This window comes from Chanodichthys erythropterus, chromosome 19 (genome assembly GCF_024489055.1).
Source record: "Chanodichthys erythropterus isolate Z2021 chromosome 19, ASM2448905v1, whole genome shotgun sequence".
In the NCBI taxonomy this organism is placed as follows: Eukaryota; Metazoa; Chordata; class Actinopteri; order Cypriniformes; family Xenocyprididae; genus Chanodichthys; species Chanodichthys erythropterus.
In genome coordinates, this window is record NC_090239.1 from 32,389,722 (window position 1) to 32,408,610 (window position 18,889).

At 41.6% G+C, this 18,889-nt stretch overlaps 1 protein-coding gene across 1 annotated transcript in view; it reads left to right on the top strand.

Annotated features, from left to right (window-relative positions):
• Positions 1–18,889, top strand: part of grid1b (glutamate receptor, ionotropic, delta 1b) — a 486,415-nt gene that overhangs the window by 214,225 nt on the left and 253,301 nt on the right. The window contains exon 3 of the mRNA XM_067369520.1: positions 13,170–13,454. Within this exon, the coding sequence (XP_067225621.1) occupies positions 13,170–13,454 (285 nt within the window). The remainder of the gene's footprint in view (positions 1–13,169; positions 13,455–18,889) is intronic.

Consider the following 18,889-nt stretch of genomic DNA (forward strand, 5'->3'; position numbering starts at 1 on the left):
GAAAAGAAAAGAAAATATAAATATAATTTCACTCATCTAGCTTATCACTTGAAGAAAAAATCCTTCTGTCCTTTTAAATGTCTGTGTCAAAAGTGCACGTTCAGCACGTTTAGTAAAGCTAATTGCTGTAGCCTATAACTCTAACTTCTTTCATTTTAATTTGTAGCTGCTTCTTGAATGGTACTGTATCTTGGTAAATTTGTTAGTGATCAAAACTTCAATATCTCTACTCTCCATAGTTCAAACTAATATCACATAATTTATGTCTCTGTGATGACTGGTTGATATACCAAGGGAGGCTATAGCCTCCTCTGTGATTGTATTTTTCTCAACATTTCGATTTACAAATGGAGACAAAAGTCTGTGGCTATGGATTTGCCTCCCCTCCCCTTCTCTCGCCTTAGCACAGTTTTCCAAACAGCAGATTTGGCACTTTCAGGAATAGCAGCGGTGGTCCCAACTTCAGTAATATTTTATGTTACAATGTTACAATGGTGAAATTTTAAACAAGAAAGTCACATTCTGAGTCACACTTCTTCAAGAAAGTCACACTTCTTCCTTTTTCCAGCATTAAATTTTGGGTAGGCTGTGCCTCCTGTCCTCTAACGAGATGCCACTGCTTATACATTTAATGCACTGCACAATAGATTACAAATACAAAAAATAGTTCAATAAAATGAGAGAAGTGATTCATATTTGTGTGTGCTGCATTATAAGAACCATGTTGTTAGCTTAGCAACATGCTAATGTCAAAAATGGCTACATGTCAGAAAGTGCACTCAAAAAAATGTTTTATATAGTCTTAGCTATGTTCATTTACCGTAGTTTTATTTAGCAGTAATCACAAGATGAAAATTGTACTTGCCAATTTTTGTGAAGCACAATCTATAATGAGCTTAATTTACATAGAAATGCATGCCAGTGCCTTCATATTGAAAATGCAATGCAAATTCAGTAATGAAAATTACAGCTCTGGATTGCGAGTGGTTAGGCGTGGTATTTGCGCTGACATTGTGCTGACATAACTAAGTGCAAAAGTGTCACAAAAGTGTTTCAAACAGTTTCTTAAATTTCCATGATGGTTACGCTGAATTAAATGGTAGCAGCCAGTGAAGACAGCAGGCAGCAAGACTTCCTCACAAAAATTAAGTTTTATTTATGCTATACCACATAGAGCTGATTTATCTCCACAAAGTGATTTATTTATTTACTTTACTTTTTTTTTTCTTTTTTCTTTATGCCATATCATTCTTGTTTACTGCATGGTGAAATTTCATCCATTCAATTTCTACAGTTAGGAAAATAAAAAAAGTGTTAAATTTCTTTTGGCTTGTTTTGCCACAAGATTGGCAGCACAAATATTTTTTTTTTTTTTTTTTGTTTCTTTGTTTGTTTGTTTTTTCAAAGCAAACAACAACAACAACAACAACAAAATCTTTGTGCTGCCAATCTTATGGAAAAACAAGCCAAAAAAAGAAAGTCTCTGAATTGCCAACTCACTTATATATGAAGCAGATGACCAGGCTTTTATGTGCAGAGCATCAGATTAAATCTGTAAAAAAGACAGGGGCATTAACTGATCAATAGTGCTGCATACCATGGAATCAACCTGAGTGCTGTTTTCTGCCTGGTACCTTAGACTTCTGTGTAATTGTTTTCCATGAAAAAATGTGCAGTGGATTGTTCTCAAGGTATATTACTGCCAGGGCTCTACACTTATGGTTTTTCAAAATAAATATTTTGACAGGTGGTAGCAAACAACAGCAACATTGCCTGATTTTTATTTATTTATTTTATGACTGTCTGAAAAACAAAAATATATTAGTAACATTTTGCCCAAATATTGCAAATTATATGCAAATAATATGATCAGTCATTTATGTATATTCACATACACTCAACAACCAATAAACCTGTTCAACTGTTTATTAATGCCTATATCAAATCAGCCAGTCACATGGCACCAACTGATGCAGCTCATGTCGACAAAAAGTTTGGGAGGCTGACTTCTTGCCTCGCTGCCCTATCGATACCTCCCGGAACTGATTTCGTACAGGCTTCTAAGGCAGTGTAAAGGATATTATTAACATTATAAATGTCACATAATATAGATTTTAATAATAAATCTTGTCCATTGTTCACCCTAGCCTAGTGATAATGAAAAAGAGAAAAGGTTGTTTCATCATTAAATATGATCCGATTTATGCTGCGTGGCCCCTTTAATTCTCATGCTCTCCGCTTGCCTTAAACAGTGCATAAACAAAGTTTACACAGCTAATATACTAACCCTCAAATGGATCTTTACACAGTGTTCGTCATGTATGTGGCATGCATGCGTCGGATTATGTGAGTATTGTATTTATTTTGATGTTTACATTTGATTCTGAATTAATTTGAGGCTGTGCTCCATGGCTAACGGCTAATGCTACACAGTTGGAGAGATTTATGAAGACTGAAGTTGTGTTTATGAATTATACAAACTGCAAGTGTTTAATAATGAAAATAACGACGGCTCTTGTCTCCGTGAATACAGTAAGAAACGATGGTAACTTTAACCACATTTAACAGTACATTAGCAACATGCTAACAAAACATTTAGAAAGACAATTTACAAATATCACTAAAAATATCATGATATCATGTCAGTTATTATTGCTCCATCTGCCATTTTTCGCTATTGTTCTTGCTTGCTTACCTAGTCTGTTGATTTGGCTGTGCTGCTCCAGACGTTAATACTGGCTGCCCTTGTGTAATGCCTTTCATAATGTTGGGAACATGGGCTGGCATATGCAAATATTGGGGGCGTACACCCCGACTGTTACGTAACAGTCGGTGTTATGTTGAGATTTGCCTGTTTTAAACAAATGAGATTTATATAAGAAGGAGGAAACAGTGGAGTTTGAAATTCACTGTATGTCATTTCCATGTACTGAACTCTTGTTATTTAACTATGCCAAGATAAATTCAATTTTTAATTCTAGGGCACCTTTAACTTTCTGTTTATGTTTACAATTATTAAAGCATTACCTCTCTGCAGTTTTAAAGCCTTCATTATCTGTTCCAGTCAGGTGCGACTTTATAGATCAGCACTTCTCAAAGTCCGGACTCCGGTCCGGATCCGGACCCGGAGGGAATTCAATCCGGACCCGCCTCCATTTCGTATTTCAAGAGCAGTAATTGTGTGTAAGGGATTAAAAATCTGGATTTCCTACTTTGATAAACGCATGTCAAAATAATTTGTTTAGTGTTGTATGCCTTTTTGGAGATGGTCCGAAATTAAAGCGAAGGCGAGATATTTAAAGTTTTCCTCCGTGATTCAGTTGCCATGACATCCAGTGAGCATACTTTTGATGTAATTGGACACGAGTCGCGCGACGCAGCATTTGAATGGGTGTGGAGCAGTGGTTCTCAACCTGCGGCCCGTCACAATGCGGCCCGCGATATGCCGACCACAATAATAATAATAATTTATTTTTGTTTTAAAATTTAAATTAAAGTGAATTAAATAAATATAAATGAGCTATAATGCTTTATTTGTCATATAAAATCATTTTGGTGAGCATTTATTATTTTCAGACATCAGGCAATGTAGGCTAATGACGCAATCACTCAGTTAACGAAACAAACACAAGTGCGCGCTTAGGAAGAATTCAAACAGTAGCCATTAATTTAGTAAATTTAAGCCTCAAAATGGTCAAATTTGTTATTAAAGGAGAAAAGCTAAATGTGGAAGATAAAATGAAGGAACACATGCAAACAAGAAGAGTCGCAGCAGTAGTAAAGGTAAGAAGAATGGAAGAATCAGTTTGCTGTTAGGCCTAATGAGCGAGATGGACGGCCTTCCTGTTTGCTCTGTAGTAAAGTACTTGACAAGCAAAACCTACAATTTCAGAAGACTGAACTGTGAATTCGATGTGTTTGTTTGATGTAGGCCTATTTTAAATCAGTAAAAATAACCGCATCAGCGCACCGTGGCTTTAATGAGCCCAACTCTGCGCGCGCTCGCGGATCCGATGCTGCGCGAGGGATTGCGACATGACAGAATGCTTGATATCGTCAGAGATTGTAATTAGCATACAGTGCGCTCAGTGTTGTTTGTGAGAAACATTTGCCTATTAAGGCGTTTATGTGATTGTTTGGTGACTATTGCGATGCTGTTGAAGAAAGTCATAAAGTCATACAGAATTAAATAGCAACTTAAAGTGATTTATACAGTTTGTGTGTTCATTGAGCATTACTGATAATTATTGTAAAGCTAATGTCAGTAAGTTAGTTTTTATTTGTTATTTATTGTGTGCAACATCTTGGTATAATAATAGTATTATCTGCTAATACCATAACATTAAATCTGATTGGTTTGCATTGGTGACGTCATATGTAAATTATATGCGGACCGTGAGACTTGCAATTGGACCACTGTGCGGCCCACTGGGAAAAAAGTTTGAGAACCACTGTTATAGACATTAATAAATGCATAGACACCTATATGTCTGTCTGTCAGCCGACAGGTTTAATAAGAGCTGATAAGTTAATAATAAAGATGTTCAGAGAAATTAGTAGCATGTGCTTAAAGGATTAGTTCACTTCAGAGTTAAAATTTCCTGATAATTTACTCACCCCCATGCTTGTCTTGCACTTCTCCGCGATGTGCCACGCATTATGTATTCATGTTGGAAAGGTCGTGTGACGTCGTTGTTTTCCTTTTTTTTTTTTTGTAAAGGGCGTTTGACTTTGTCTTTGCATGTTCGCTTTGTAGACACTGGATCAAAATGACTGATTGTTTCACTAGACAAGACACTTATTCTTCAGCTAGGATCATGTAAAGCCCTTTGAAGCTTCAATGAAACTACAGTTTGGACCTTCAACCCATTGTTTCCCAGTGAAGTCAACTATATGGAGAAAAATCCATTTTCGACTGAAGAAACAATGATATAAACCTTTTGGATGACATGTGGGGTGAGTAAATTATCAAGAAAATTTTAATTCAGAAGTTAACTAATCCTTTAATAACTGTGCATACTTTACAATGTGACCTTATAAATGGTTTAATGTCAAATTGAAAATTAAATAAAATGCAATACATGCATAATAATGAATACAGTATTTATACAGAACAAGTTATTAATAATGTACTTACATTTTTTCTTAGCACCCTTTTGAATTGTTAAGCCCCCCACTCCCATCGAGGAAAAAAAAAAAAGAAAAGAAACTACCTCACGAAAAGAAAAGAAACTACCTCCTACTAAGATCAAGTCTTTGATCATAAATATTAACTTTGTTGTACTGTATGTGATACAAAACATATGGCTGATAGTCTAACATTTTTAAGTGAGTGCTAATCAGCTTGCAGATTAATTACCCATGAATATCGTAAATATACATAGAGTAGCTACCAAGCAAGGTCTGCATATCTATAATTCCTCTATGTATAATTAAATATCTATATATAATTTTCTATTGAGGTGTACATACAAGATGTGTTTTGCTTTAAAAAAAAACAACAACAACAATATAGATGGAGAGCAACTAAATGAAACAGCTATGTTCTACGAAGTTCACGTTTTTGTCGGTCTTGAGGCAGTTTTGAGAAAGGTTTTCAAAATTTCAAGTTTTTAACTTGACCTTCCATCATAAAAACATAGCTCTTTTGGTGTAGGACTTGATGTAGAGATCAAAGATTTTTTTTCTTGCACATTTTCTGTTGACGACTTGGATGGGAAGCCATAAAGAGCAACCAATCACAGTGTAAAGAATGCAATTTTATTATATATACATTTTTAATTTGATCCGGTGTCAGTTGCACTGATGCAGTCAAACAATTTTTCACATCAGCTCACATTTTCACTTGCAAAGGCTTACACTGTAGAGCAATGAATGTCTCCATTATGTCCTCTGTAACTGCACTACAGAGACATGAAAATGACACACTGGCTACAATGAGAAACACAAAAAGAAGATTTTGAACTTTCCTTTGTAGCCCCACTGTGCCGCTGATGTAATTAATACCCTTAATTAGGCCTCTATATCGACATGGAGGTTCAGGGCCAACTAACTCAGCGCTTTGTGATTCCGAGTTCACAGTGTAGCTTCTCATGCCTGTTTGATCCAGATAATCTGGGCCTTTGTGCGGTAAAACTCATCATCTCACCACATTGTGGCTGTGTGTGCCTTTGATTTGGATTTGCAGGTGTTTCCACCCCCTCTTTCACTGCCCACACCAACTGGAGAAACTCAACAGGGTAGATGGCATATTCTCACAGAGACCAGCATGATGTTTCATCTCAATATCATATTAGCAGTGAGAGCTTGCTATTCAAATGGCCATTCACTCTTGCTGTAATCAGAGTGTTGCTTGTGCTCCATGGCAACTGTTCTATGAAGGGGATTTGAATAAGACAGACAGAAAAAAGTGCAAGAAAATAAAGCAAGAAGGCAAATTTAAAAAATAGTCTTTTGATTTGTTGTCTGTATCAGCATCAGTAATACTTACCTCTATGGATATGGAGTTGCTTTAGTGAAATAAAGCAGGACTTTTTAGGAGGATTTACTCCTTTAATGTGGTCATATTTAGGGCCAGAGCACCGATGGTGTGAGGACCCTATTGTAATTGCTCAGTCAATTCTTCTTCCCCCGAAATTAATCGTATTTTTGAGGGCATAAACATGCTCAAACACTCATGAAACTTTGCACACGCTTCAGAAGTGGTGAAAATTTACGTCTGATATGGGTTTCAGAATTATGTGTGGAATTTCAATTAAGCACCCTTCACGCTATGTTTCATGTACAGGTATGAAATTCAGTAGACACATGAAACAATCCAATACGTACAAAAAAGTCCTTGGGTGCAAAATCTGTAAACCCAACAGGAAGTGAGATGTTTTAATTTTTCTCTGCAAATTTTATGCAGTTTTTGCTATTTCCAGACGTTGTACTTTAACAAACTCCTCCTAGAGATTTTATCAGATAAACATCATATTTGGTTAGCCTAATCTAAAGGCCTTTGAGACGTTAAATTCTTGAGTTTTCGTTGAAGGGCATGTCCGCGGCGGCCTGACAAATGTTTGATGTTTCGCCATGAAACAGGAAGTTGTTGTAACTCAGGCATACAATGTCCAATCTGCCCCAAACTTCACTTGTTCGATAAGAGTCCTGGCCTAAAGACATCTATATCCCAATATTGTTGGCAGCAGGAAGTGTGGCACGTCGAAAAGACTTTGGCGTATTTCTCCTGTTTTTACTCGCTTACATGCATGTCACCCACTATTCACTGTTTCCCTAAGGCCACCGGGTAACGGTGGCCCTGGGTGCGAGGGCCCTTTCATCGCTGCTTGCAGCTTTAATTTATTGTTGACTTTCTGCTAACTGAAGAGGCTATGAGACTATGTATTTTTGTCTTTTTTTGGTGAGGACATTGGTTTGTATGTATATTGACTTTTGCAAAATATATGCATAGTCACACTTGTCTCTTGAGATCAGGATGGCTTTTGTTCTTGTGGCAAAAGCTCACGTCATTCAAATGAATCTGGAAAGTGACAAAATAAAATTGATGCGTGGGGTTGTGAAATCGTATGCATGAAAGGTGGTAATTTGAGACGCCATGGATTTCCATCAAGAGTCAGGAAATAGCTGTCAGATTTCCTGATTAACGGTTGATTTACTTAATAAAAGACAATAAAAAGTTGCCTTAGATTTTAATTGAGGTCTACTCTTAGGTATATGGAATTGTTGAAGTGTTTTAAGACAAATATGTAATACAGTAACAAATGTACAGATTCCTTTAGCAGTTGCTCTCTCACAAATAGAGAGAGAGAGATGAGTGTTTTTCTGAACATGAAGAGGATGTGGTGCTTGTATTTAAAGGGTGAGAAAGATGAGAGCATTCTTGATATTCTCCTACCTGTTCTTTTTCCCACAGTGCCACACTGCAAAGTCCAGAGCTGATCTTTAACCCTGTGAAACTGTGATCACAGCAGATTCCTCCTCTATAGATTATGACTCAACAATACAAAAGAAAAAAATGACAAGCAACATGATGATTTTAAAGATAGAAGTGAGCTGAGACATTTCACATGTGGACTAAACGGACATTTGCAAAAGCCTTTTTGGCCTTTAGATGGATCAGGACCCCTGTCAACTATTGGACATTTAGTCAAACTGTAAAGAATAACTAAACTCACTTTATAAATGTGCTAAATGTTCAGATAGCACCTTTTTTTCCAAATCTACAGAGGGAACATTTCTTTGTAACACATTATTTTGAGTTTTATTTCTTACTGCTTTCAGTCTTTCAAACCTACACTGTACAGCTACCAAGTTTCCCCCCAATGTCTAAACCACTTCGAAACCACATTTTTCTGGAGGTCCCTTTAGGTAACTAACAGCCTTTAAAAATCCTTCTCTACCTCTCCAATTTAAAGGCTTAGTACTTTATATTAAAAAAAAAAAAAGCTCTACAGCTTTAGAGGAATTCATCCATCTCTAATGTGAAGGCATAAAGAATCATCTTTTCACTCCTTACAATACATAATTTTTCCTGTGCTCAGTATATATACACATGATGTGACTGAACTATAAAATTCTTCACACTCTCTTTTTGCCTCTTCCAGCCCAAACGGCAAGCATATGTCATTCTCCTTGGACCGTTTAGCTCTTCAAATTGTTCTTCATTTTTCAAACGGCTGCTGCCGTATTGATGGAGCATTTTCCTAGTCCACTGAACAGATGTCTTTAATGAGTTTGCAGAGCTTAAGCACACAGACTGATATAAATTCTCAATGCATCATTTCAAAGACCCAAACTATAAAGTTCACAAAATAAATAATTTTTTAAAATAAATTAATCCTCTTAAAAATGAGAGTTTTTACTCGCATCTAGTTGGACGCTTGAACATTTTGAAGTCAGATGCTTCAGACGCGCGTCAAATTCGCTCTATTCGCGCGTCTAAACAAAGTGTGTTCAGACATGAATTCGTGTCATGGGAGGGGCTTCCATCTCTTTCTGCACAGATCCTCTGAATAAACACATCATCTTGTCAGTTGGAAACTAGTAGCAGCAATTTAACTATTTTGCTAGCGAGCAGGTGGGCTATGATCAATTGCTAAAATCATGCAAAGCATTTTACAACTAACCAGATCCTCTTCCAGACAAGGTCCTTTTAATCCTGTCTCGATAAAAATATGATGACACATCATAGGTGGCCACACACAGACTATTATCTTTGTTCTGGTCTCCACCGCTGATCATGTCATAAACACGTTACCAAAGCAGAGTCCCTGATTGGTTAACGCGCTGCGAACGTCTGAAAATACTAGCAGTTTTTGTGTTTATTGTCTCCTTAAGATTAATCGCTTGTTATATTCCTCATTTGTAATTCGATTTGAATAGAAGCATCTGCTAAATTAATAAATGTAAACATAAATCCCTGGATGGAAATGTGGAAACTTTGGGTTTGGCCTTTGAATAGGGCTTAATGATTAGTTCTGGTCTTTGGTCAGAAATGATGGAGACCACTTTGAATGCAAGAGCTGGTTTTACAAGGAAGTTGTATGATTTTAAGTGGTGGTAATTGTGCATTGTGCAGAGAGGGCACAATTTTCCTGTGCCCTACCTTCCAGAATTTCATAAACCCATATTAGAGCTTGTCAGATATTATGCTTTCCAGTTTTTGTGCAATCTTACAGCCAGTGAATGGAATGCGGGTCGAATATGAGTAGTCCGCAGGCATCCCATCTAGGGCTACAGTTTAAATTGTTCAGTAAGATTCAGACTGTTACGCTGCCATGACAGTAATTGGCAACAGGGAAAACTGACCTTAAAATAAAGCAACACATTCTTGCTTTGCATTATAATTGAAATAACATTTTAAAATACAGCGATATGTGAAATTGTACTAGAAATGTGTGTTTGTAACTGCATAGAGCAGCCTATTTTTAAGGCCTAAGTCCTACGATTTTTAAATCCCCCACAGACTAAAGGGTTTGTAATCAAATGTTTCACCTCAACAGCTACTGTATTTCAATCAGTCTAATGAGCTTAATAATGTGGAAAAATAAAACAAACTCGAGAAAGGTAGATTATTATGCATTGTAACAACTTTTCTGTAATCATAATTAAAAAAAAAAAAAAAACACACTACATCGAACTGGAGTTCATTTTTTAAAGTTTGATTTTTAGTGGCATTGCAGTCTTGCACTTAATGAGCTCTCTGTGTTGTTTTGTGTTTGTCACATCAATAGTCTCTGCAAGTTGATTATCTGCCATGAATTCTTCTCTAGCCAGTGTCTCAAAATGACATTTCAATATCTCTCCTCTAAGAACCGAGTTACTCTGAGAAGCATCCATCTATTGATCGACATTGTATTACATTTTTTTTCTTTTCCCTCCATGTTGTTAGAGAGGTTTGAGTTTTACGAAAATAAAAGTTTGTCTCTTCTAGACACTTTTCAAAAATTACTGAACTGAAATCCAAATTTACCCTATTTACTTTCTTAATACACCTTCCCTGATCTTATTGTGTTCAATACATCAGTGCATGGTTTTCGAAAGAAAAGAATAAAAAAGTTTGTTTCTGTAATTTTTCATCAAAATGTAATAACTTTGCCTCTAAAACTACTTTCCTTTTTATGCCACAAATCTCTCTTAGTTGTCAGCCCCAACCCCCCATCCCCCCCATCTCCCCCCTTTTCCAACTGACTGGCTCCTTTCTTCTTTAGAATGCCCATTTTTCATGGTCCAATGAATTCTAAATGGATAATATCAAGTCCTGCTCTACCCTTTTCCTCATTGAATATCATGTTTCACTAAGAATTAGCTTTCTGAAATAATGGCTTTAAATTGCATTTTAAAGAACAAAGAAGAAATTTTTATCTTAATTTAACCATCAAAACAGATTCCTGGGTTTAATAATTATGAAGATCACAACTTTTGATAACAAAGCCACAATAAAGTCTTTCAAAAAATGTAACACTATAAAGCTAATGTTTTGGGGTTACTAATTTTTAAAGAGAAGGGTGAAAATACACCACTAGTGCCATTGGACCTAGAGCAGTAATATATTAAAGGGCAGTCTAGACAACTGATTAGACTCTAATTAGAGTTTGAGCCGATAGCTGGGTCTCAGCCTCAGGGATCACATTGCCTTTAGGACCAACAATCTAAGACTAACGTGTCGGAGTTAATGACTTCTCAGCTCTTTCGAGAGATTGTGCACACGCTACATGCACAGTCATATGCGACTTATTTTGCTGTGCTAAGCATTATACTATAATATACTATCAGACTTGGGTTTCACCCCATTAAAACATGTTGAATAAATAGGAATGATATTAATGCAAGGGTAGATACTTTTTTTTTGTCCCCATGGTGCCTAATTTTTGGCATTGCACATGCAGATGGATAAAATGCACATATCCCAAAACAAATGGAATTCTGTCAGCTGTTTGGCTGTATTTTTTTATTCATTTATTTATTTGTTTGTTTTTTTGTGTGTAGGGTCGATAAACAGGTCACTTTTCATGACCCTGAGGATACACAGAGCTCACTTTACATAAAACCAAGGATTTTAATTAAGACGAGGTCAAATTAAAAACTCAATTGGCCTCGATTAATACAAAAGGAGACAATGATTCTGTCCCTTTATATTGTGTCAGCGATTAAGCATTGCTGAAACCTTGCTGAAGCAGTGTCCTTTTATGCTCAGAAGGAAAAACGATTTAATTCTTTTATGAAGTACCATTCTAGATTTTAATCTAAAAATTAATTACTGGCTGAATTAAGTGGCTTTAAGATTGTTACAAAATTAGAAAATGGGCTTTTCATAATCTGCACAAAGAGAATTATGCCTAAAGGCTGGTTGTTATGGGCAAAATCGTGATGGTATGATGATTTTCTATTACATTAACAGTTTAGATCATGACATTGTTATCTTTGCTGTAATTTCAGTGACAAAAGGAATTACTGTATACTAAATAATCATGTGGAAATATCCAGTTTTCAATAATTCAGTTAAATACTTTACACATGAAGGGTACTTCATCACATTTGATTATTTTCGCATTTTATTTTAACTTGATGGAATCAAATGGAAATGTGTTCTATATTAATGAAACAGATTGCGAGACAAAATTCCACCCTTTTGCTGATCATACCACCCAAATGTACTTTATTTGCTTAAATACTTGATTAACTCAGGCATCATTTGTACACATCTAATTGAAACCCTAGATTTGCCTTGTCTGCAGAGAATAAATGTCTATGATGAAACATTTGGACACCAGTGTATCAAAATGCACAGTTGAAATTATTACTCTTTCTCAAAGTTTCAGTGGCTATTGACTGGACATAACTGAACAGAACTGAGGTTTGATGTTTTCCAAACTTTTCTGATCTTTAAAATATTAGGCTACATTCAATAAATGTCACCACAGTAATGGCTTTTAAAATCTAAATTTGTAATCTTTTGATGTCTGTGTTTGAATGAATGTACTAATGTGAGCGCTATTTGCCCATGAAAAAAAAAAAAAAAAAAAAAAACTCTCTGTTATAGTGCTAGGGTGTTGTGGGTGGTTAATAGTTTTGAAAATCTCGAAAATGTCTCGAAATACGGGTTGGGTTTCTTCTGTTTTTCTTCCTTTTTGCCCTCTTTGTCATCTACCAAAAAAAAAACTAAAGTGACTTGAAATTGAAGATTCTTCATTTAAAATGCTTTTAGCCAGGTACAAAACATTATCTGAGTGTGCTGGAGCTGCCAAAAACATAACCAAATTATTTCTAAAGGTCCTACATTTGCCAAGTTTTCTCAAATTTTCCCAAAGAACAGATCTCTTATTCACTTCACACAGCTCAAAGAGTCATCAAAAATTAATAACCTCTTCAAAATATTGCAGTCTGCCCATCCTTATCCTCTTTTATATAAAAAATGGTGGGGAATATTTTATACTAACTTCACTTCACTGAACGCATATTGAGTTTTTTGTCATTGAATAAGACAAAAAAGGGAAAGTTATCCACTATACAGGAATTGCAGCCAGGCTGTATTTCAACACCATTAACATCAGGACCGTGAGTGTTTTGATGCCCATTGTTTCTGCTCAAAACTCTTTGTTTCGTGCTAAAGTACTGAAGCTCATCAGTTATTTATTTATTTTTGTTTTTGTTCTGTCATTTTGCAGCATGTGAACTGATGACGCAAGGGATCCTGGCTTTGGTCACGTCTACAGGCTGTGCCTCGGCCAGTGCTCTACAGTCCCTGACAGATGCCATGCACATACCACACCTTTATGTCCAGCGAAACGCTGAGGGATCACCCCGTACTGCATGCCAACTCAATCCAAGTCCTGATGGAGAGCGATACACCCTCGCAGCACGACCGCCTGTCCGTCTAAGTGATGTCATGTTGACGCTAGTTGGTGAGCTGCGCTGGCAGAAGTTCATCGTCTTCTATGACAGTGACTATGGTAAGTGATTGATTCCAACAGGAAATCCTGCTTTTGGGAACAGCTTACGTGTTACATTCTCTTGAACAAATAATGCTGAGCATTTGTTGTGGTATGATTCCATATGGTAACTTTAGTGATTGGTTAAAGTTGCATTCAAACTAACAGCAATTAAATCGCTGGAGACCCTTGGAGTCTTGCAGCTGTTTGTTTGTAGTAACATGGCTTTGCTGTTAATTTCCATAAAGTTGAGCTCTGCTAAACTGTCGGCAGATAGAATGATTTTTCAGCTATATATTTACAATAGCTGAACGCCTCAATCAACAACACAGTTACATTACAGTTGCACAAAATTACACAATAAACTTTTGTTAATGGTAGTCACTAAAAATACAATTGTTCATTGTTTAATTTGCATTAACCAATGTTCCCATTCAGTCGGTCACGTTCGACGTACGTCGGACAGACCGACGAATAGGAATCTCGCTAGAGAGGCCAATCTACTTCGAGTGTAACTAAACGAGCCAATGCACATTGGCATGCAATCATATGCATCAGCTGCTCGCCTCGCAGCGCGGGTATATAATGAGCAGCAGGTGCGTTGCATCTTCAGCTTTTCGCTTCGGAGCCGAACGGTGTTTGTTCCTGTTCTCTACAAGCGAGTGTCTGCTAGAAGACGAGTCAAGCTTTTGGTTGAACTTCTCTTTTTTTCCGAGTGCGGGCGAACAGCACAGCAGCGGGGTCGACGTCCTCTCTTTTTCTGTTTCGTTTGCCGTTTTTGAGCAAATAGCTGTTTGACAGCGTCAGAAGGCTGTTCTCACGGCCGGTACGGTGCGCTTTTGAGCGCTGAAAAGCCGTTTTACGGCTGGTAAGAGTGAGCGCCTTCAAAGAGAGAGAAAGCACATGACAGGCTGCACACAATCCCTGTCTGTGTTGCGGTGGCCGTTCCCCTGCGTGCTTCAGCACTTCTAAAAGAGTAAAGTCCCTGAAAGAGCTTACACAAGTAGATTCGCGTCTTTTTTTAAAGACGACATCTTACTTGTGTTTCTGGATGCGATCGTTCCTGTCCTCACTGACGGCCACGATCACAGTTTCGCATGTCTGGGCGCGTGCTGAAATTATGTTCGTGGGTGTTCATGTTTTCATATGAGAACATGATCACGTCGACACGCCGGTCGTGACTCTTCTTTCTCCGGGAAGCTTGAGTCCCCTCTGTTGTTGTTGGCCAGCTGCCGCTTGTGTGTAAAAGCACAGCCGCGGCTCTGCCCGACACTCTGGGAGACCGCGGAGATCAGCGAGAGCAAACCTCTCGCTCCTCTGCGTGTCGTGTGCCGTCGAGCTGCCGGGCTGCAGCGCGGGTTGTCACGGCAACCCAGCGCCGCTCGGCGCTCTAGATGCGCGGTTCCCTTGCGTAATCTCCATTGTAGCGCCCTCTCTGGTGCACCAGAAGAGGTCTACTTTGCTGATATGGCTTGGGTGACATGAGGTTGAGGGGTTCCTTCGGGGAACCAACCCCTAGGGCCCCTCCCCTCTCTAGCGCATTGCAAGCTGTGCAGTTTCTGGATTGGATTGCTGGTCCTTTTCATAGGGGAACCTAGCATTTCATTCAGAGCTCCAGCTGAGGGACAGACGTCGATTGCAGCATCGGAGAGAGTGCTGTTATGCTCTGGAAATGAGGGTGACGCTGCCCACTGTAATGGTGTGTGCTTATGCTGACTCAGATTCAGAGTTTACAGCCATGCTTTCCTGGGTCTTCCAGATGTGCATGGAAAACTTGGCAGTATGGGGGTATATTGGTGCCATAAATATGGAATGCCAAAGGTGGCAATCTGCATAAGTTTTTCCTCTCTCACTACCCTCTTGGATGGGGTGGCTGTACACAGACCACACCCACCCTGCATGTGAGGCCAAGGCACTCTTTTTGCAGGAGGGTAGTTCTGTGCTGGGGTTGAGCTGCGCTTGTTGACTAACCGTGATCAAAGTCACGGCGCAGGCCCTCAGCCAGACGATGTCCACCTCCGTGGTCCAGAAGTGCCCCTGGCTTACCTTGTGAGGTGAGAGGTTGTCAAGCTAAATGCTTTCTCAATGCTCCCATCTTACGAGGTGGCCTTTCGGTGACACTGTCGAGGACTGAGCCCAGCGGTTCTCCTCAGTTAGTAGCGGATAGGGGAGCTTCCCATGACAAACCATTGAGTTCCTCTTGGGCCGCCCCTCAGTCTGCTCGTCGCCAAGGGTGTCGTCCCCTGCAAGAAACTCCGGAAGAAGCAGCAGGCTCTGCTGTATCCATTGCGGGGAGATGACGCCTCCCGTCTCTGCAGCTGTTTAACTGGTTGGTGAGAATCACCCCTGAGACGGGCGACCCAGAGATGGGTGGGGCTGCTCTTCCACCCCTGGAGGAGGGCCAGGTGGTAAATCCTTTATTGGGTTTGTTTCTGTTCCGCCACTGACCCAAGAGGCAGCGGTACCCAAATTTTAAAGAGCAGTTCCTCCATTTCCAGGTCTGAAGAGGGTTTGGAGAGCAGTGGGAGGAGAAAAACCTCACCACTCTCATCCCCCTCTTCTGTCGCCAGCGGACAGCAGCGAGCAGCGGGCAGCCAAAGCCTCGACTGCTCCCTCTGTCCATCCGTGGAGCCAGGTAAGTGTTGCCTAGCACACTGTGACGCCGCTTCGGGCCGCCTCACAAAGAGAGCCCCCCGAGCCGTGTCCCTGTGTTCCACCTCGCTGCCCTGCTGCGGGTACACCGGTGGTCCCTTTGGTCCTGCTTGTACGGTCTCTGCGAGCCGGGTTAGCGCTCCCCAGTCCGTCTCGCTGGCTCCTTCGGACCATCAGGGTCGGCTTTGCGATTCAGTTCGCCCGGCTCCCCCCCAAGTTCAGGGACGTCCTCTTCACTACAGTGAAAGATGCCGATGCCCCTGTCCTGCGTGCGGAGATCGCAGTCCTACTGGCGAAGGACGCGATAGAGCCGGTCCCTCCAGCCGATTTGAGGTCGGGGTTCTACAGCCCCTACTTCATTGTACCCAGGAAAAGCGGCGGGTTACGACCGATCTTGGACCTGCGAGTTTTGAATCGGAGCCTCCACAAGCTACCATTCAAAATGCTCACGCAGAAACGCATTTTCGAGTGCATCCGTCCCCGAGATTGGTTTGCAGCGATTGACCTGAAGGACGCGTACTTCCATGTTTCAATTCTTCCGCGACACAGGCCATTCCTGAGATTCGCGTTCGAAGGTCGAGCATATCAGTACAGAGTCCTACCCTTCGGGCTGGCCCTGTCTCCCCGCGTCTTCACGAAAGTCGTGGAGGGAGCCCTTGTTCCCATGAGAGAACGGGGTGTTCGCATTCTCAACTATCTCGACGACTGGCTCATTCTAGCACAGTCCCGGGATCAGTTGTGCAAACACAGGGATTTGGTGCTCAGACACCTCAGCCAGTTGGGGCTTCAGGTCAACTGGGAAAAGAGCAAACTCGCCCCGGTGCAGAGGATCTCTTTTCTCGGTATGGAGTTGGATTCGGTCGAGCAGATAGCACGCCTCACAGAGGAACGTGCTCGGTCAGTGTTGAACTGCCTGGATACATTCAATGGCAGGACAGCGGTTCTTTCAGAGGCTCCTGGGGCATATGGCGGCTGCTGCGGCTGTAACACCGCTCGGTCTGCTTCATATGAGACCGCTTCAGCACTGGCTTCACGGCCGAGTCCCGAGATGGGCGTGGCAGCGCGGCACATTCCGGGTGCCAATCACTCAGGAGTGCCGCCGAACCTTCAGTCCGTGGTCGGACCCCTTGTTTCTTCGGGCAGGAGTGCCCCTAGAACAGGTGTCCCGGCATGCTGTGGTGTTCACAGATGCTTCTGCCACCGGCTGGGGTGCCACGTAATACGGGCATGCAGTCTCAGGGGTTTGGACGGGACCCCATCTGCATTGGCACATCAATTGCCTCGAGTTGCTGGCAGTACGCCTTGCTCTGAGCCGCCTCAAAGGCCTGCTTCAGGGCAAGCATGTACTGGTCCGTATGGACAACACTGCGACCGTTGCGTACATCAACCGTCAAGGTGGTCTACGCTCCCGTCGCATGTCACAACTCGCCCGCCATCTCCTCCTGTGGAGTCGGAAGCATTTGAGGTCGCTTCGCGCCATTCATGTCTCCGGTGTGCTCAACCGTGTGGCCGACGAGCTATCATGAGCTGCGCTGCCAAGAGAGTGGCGACTCCACCCCCAGGTGGTTCAGCTGATCTGGAGAGAATTCGGAAAGGCTCAGGTAGACCTGTTTGCCTCACCAGAAACCTCCCACTGCCAGTTGTTTTACTCTCTGACCGAGGGGACACTCGGGACAGATGCACTGGCTCACAGCTGGCCCCGGGGCCTGCGCAAATATGCGTTTCCCCCAGTGAGCCTACTTGCACAGACCCTGTGCAAAGTCAGGGAGGACGAGGAGCAGGTCTTGTTAGTTGCGCATTACTGGCCCAACCGGACCTGGTTCCCAGAACTCTCACTCCTCGCGACAGCCCCTCCCTGGCCCATCCCTCTGAGGAAAGACCTTCTTTCTCAGAGACTGGGCACTCTTTGGCACCCGCGTCCAGACCTCTGGAAACTCCATGTCTGGTCCCTTGGACGGGATGCGGAGGTTCTAGGTGACTTACCCCCTGAGGTACTTAACACCATCACTTCGGCACGTGCACTGTCTACGAGACGTGCTTACGCCTCCAAAGTGGAACCTGTTCGTCGAGTGGTGCCCTTCTCGCCGGGAAGACCCCCGAAGATGCTCGATCAGAGTCGTGCTTTCCTTCTTGCAGTAGGGTTGGAGTGTAGGCTGTCCCCCCTCCACCCTCAAAAGTCCATACTGCTGCTATATCCGCTTACCACGACCACTTAGATGGCAGATCTGTTGGTCAGCACGTCCTGGTCATCAGGTTCCTTAGGGGGCGAGACGGTTAAATCCTTCTCGTCCCCCTCTCCATACCCTCTTGGGACCTCACTCTGGTGCTGAGAGCACTTCAGATTGCTCCCTTTGAGCCTTTGCTGTCAGCAGACTTAAAGATTCTGTCTATGAAGACTTTGCTGCTGGTGGCATTGGACTCCATCAAGAGGGTAGGGGACCTGCAGTCATTTTCGGTCGACGAATCGTGCCTGGAGTTCGGGCCGGGTGATAGCCACGTGGTACTAAGACCCCGGCCTGGCTATGTGCCCAAGGTTCCTACCACTCCCTTCAGGGACCAGGTGGTGAGCCTGCAAGCGCTGCCCTCGGAGGAGGCAGACCCAGCCCTGGCTTTACTCTGTCCAGTCCGCGCTTTGCGACTGTACATAGACAGAACCTAAAGCCTCAGGACCTCAGACCAGCTCTTGTCTGTTATGGAGGCCAGCAGAAGGGAAAGGCTGTCTCCAAGCAGAGGATGGCCCACTGGATAGTGGATGCCATCGCCCTGGCTTACCAAGCTCAGGGTGTGCCCTGCCCGCTCAGGTT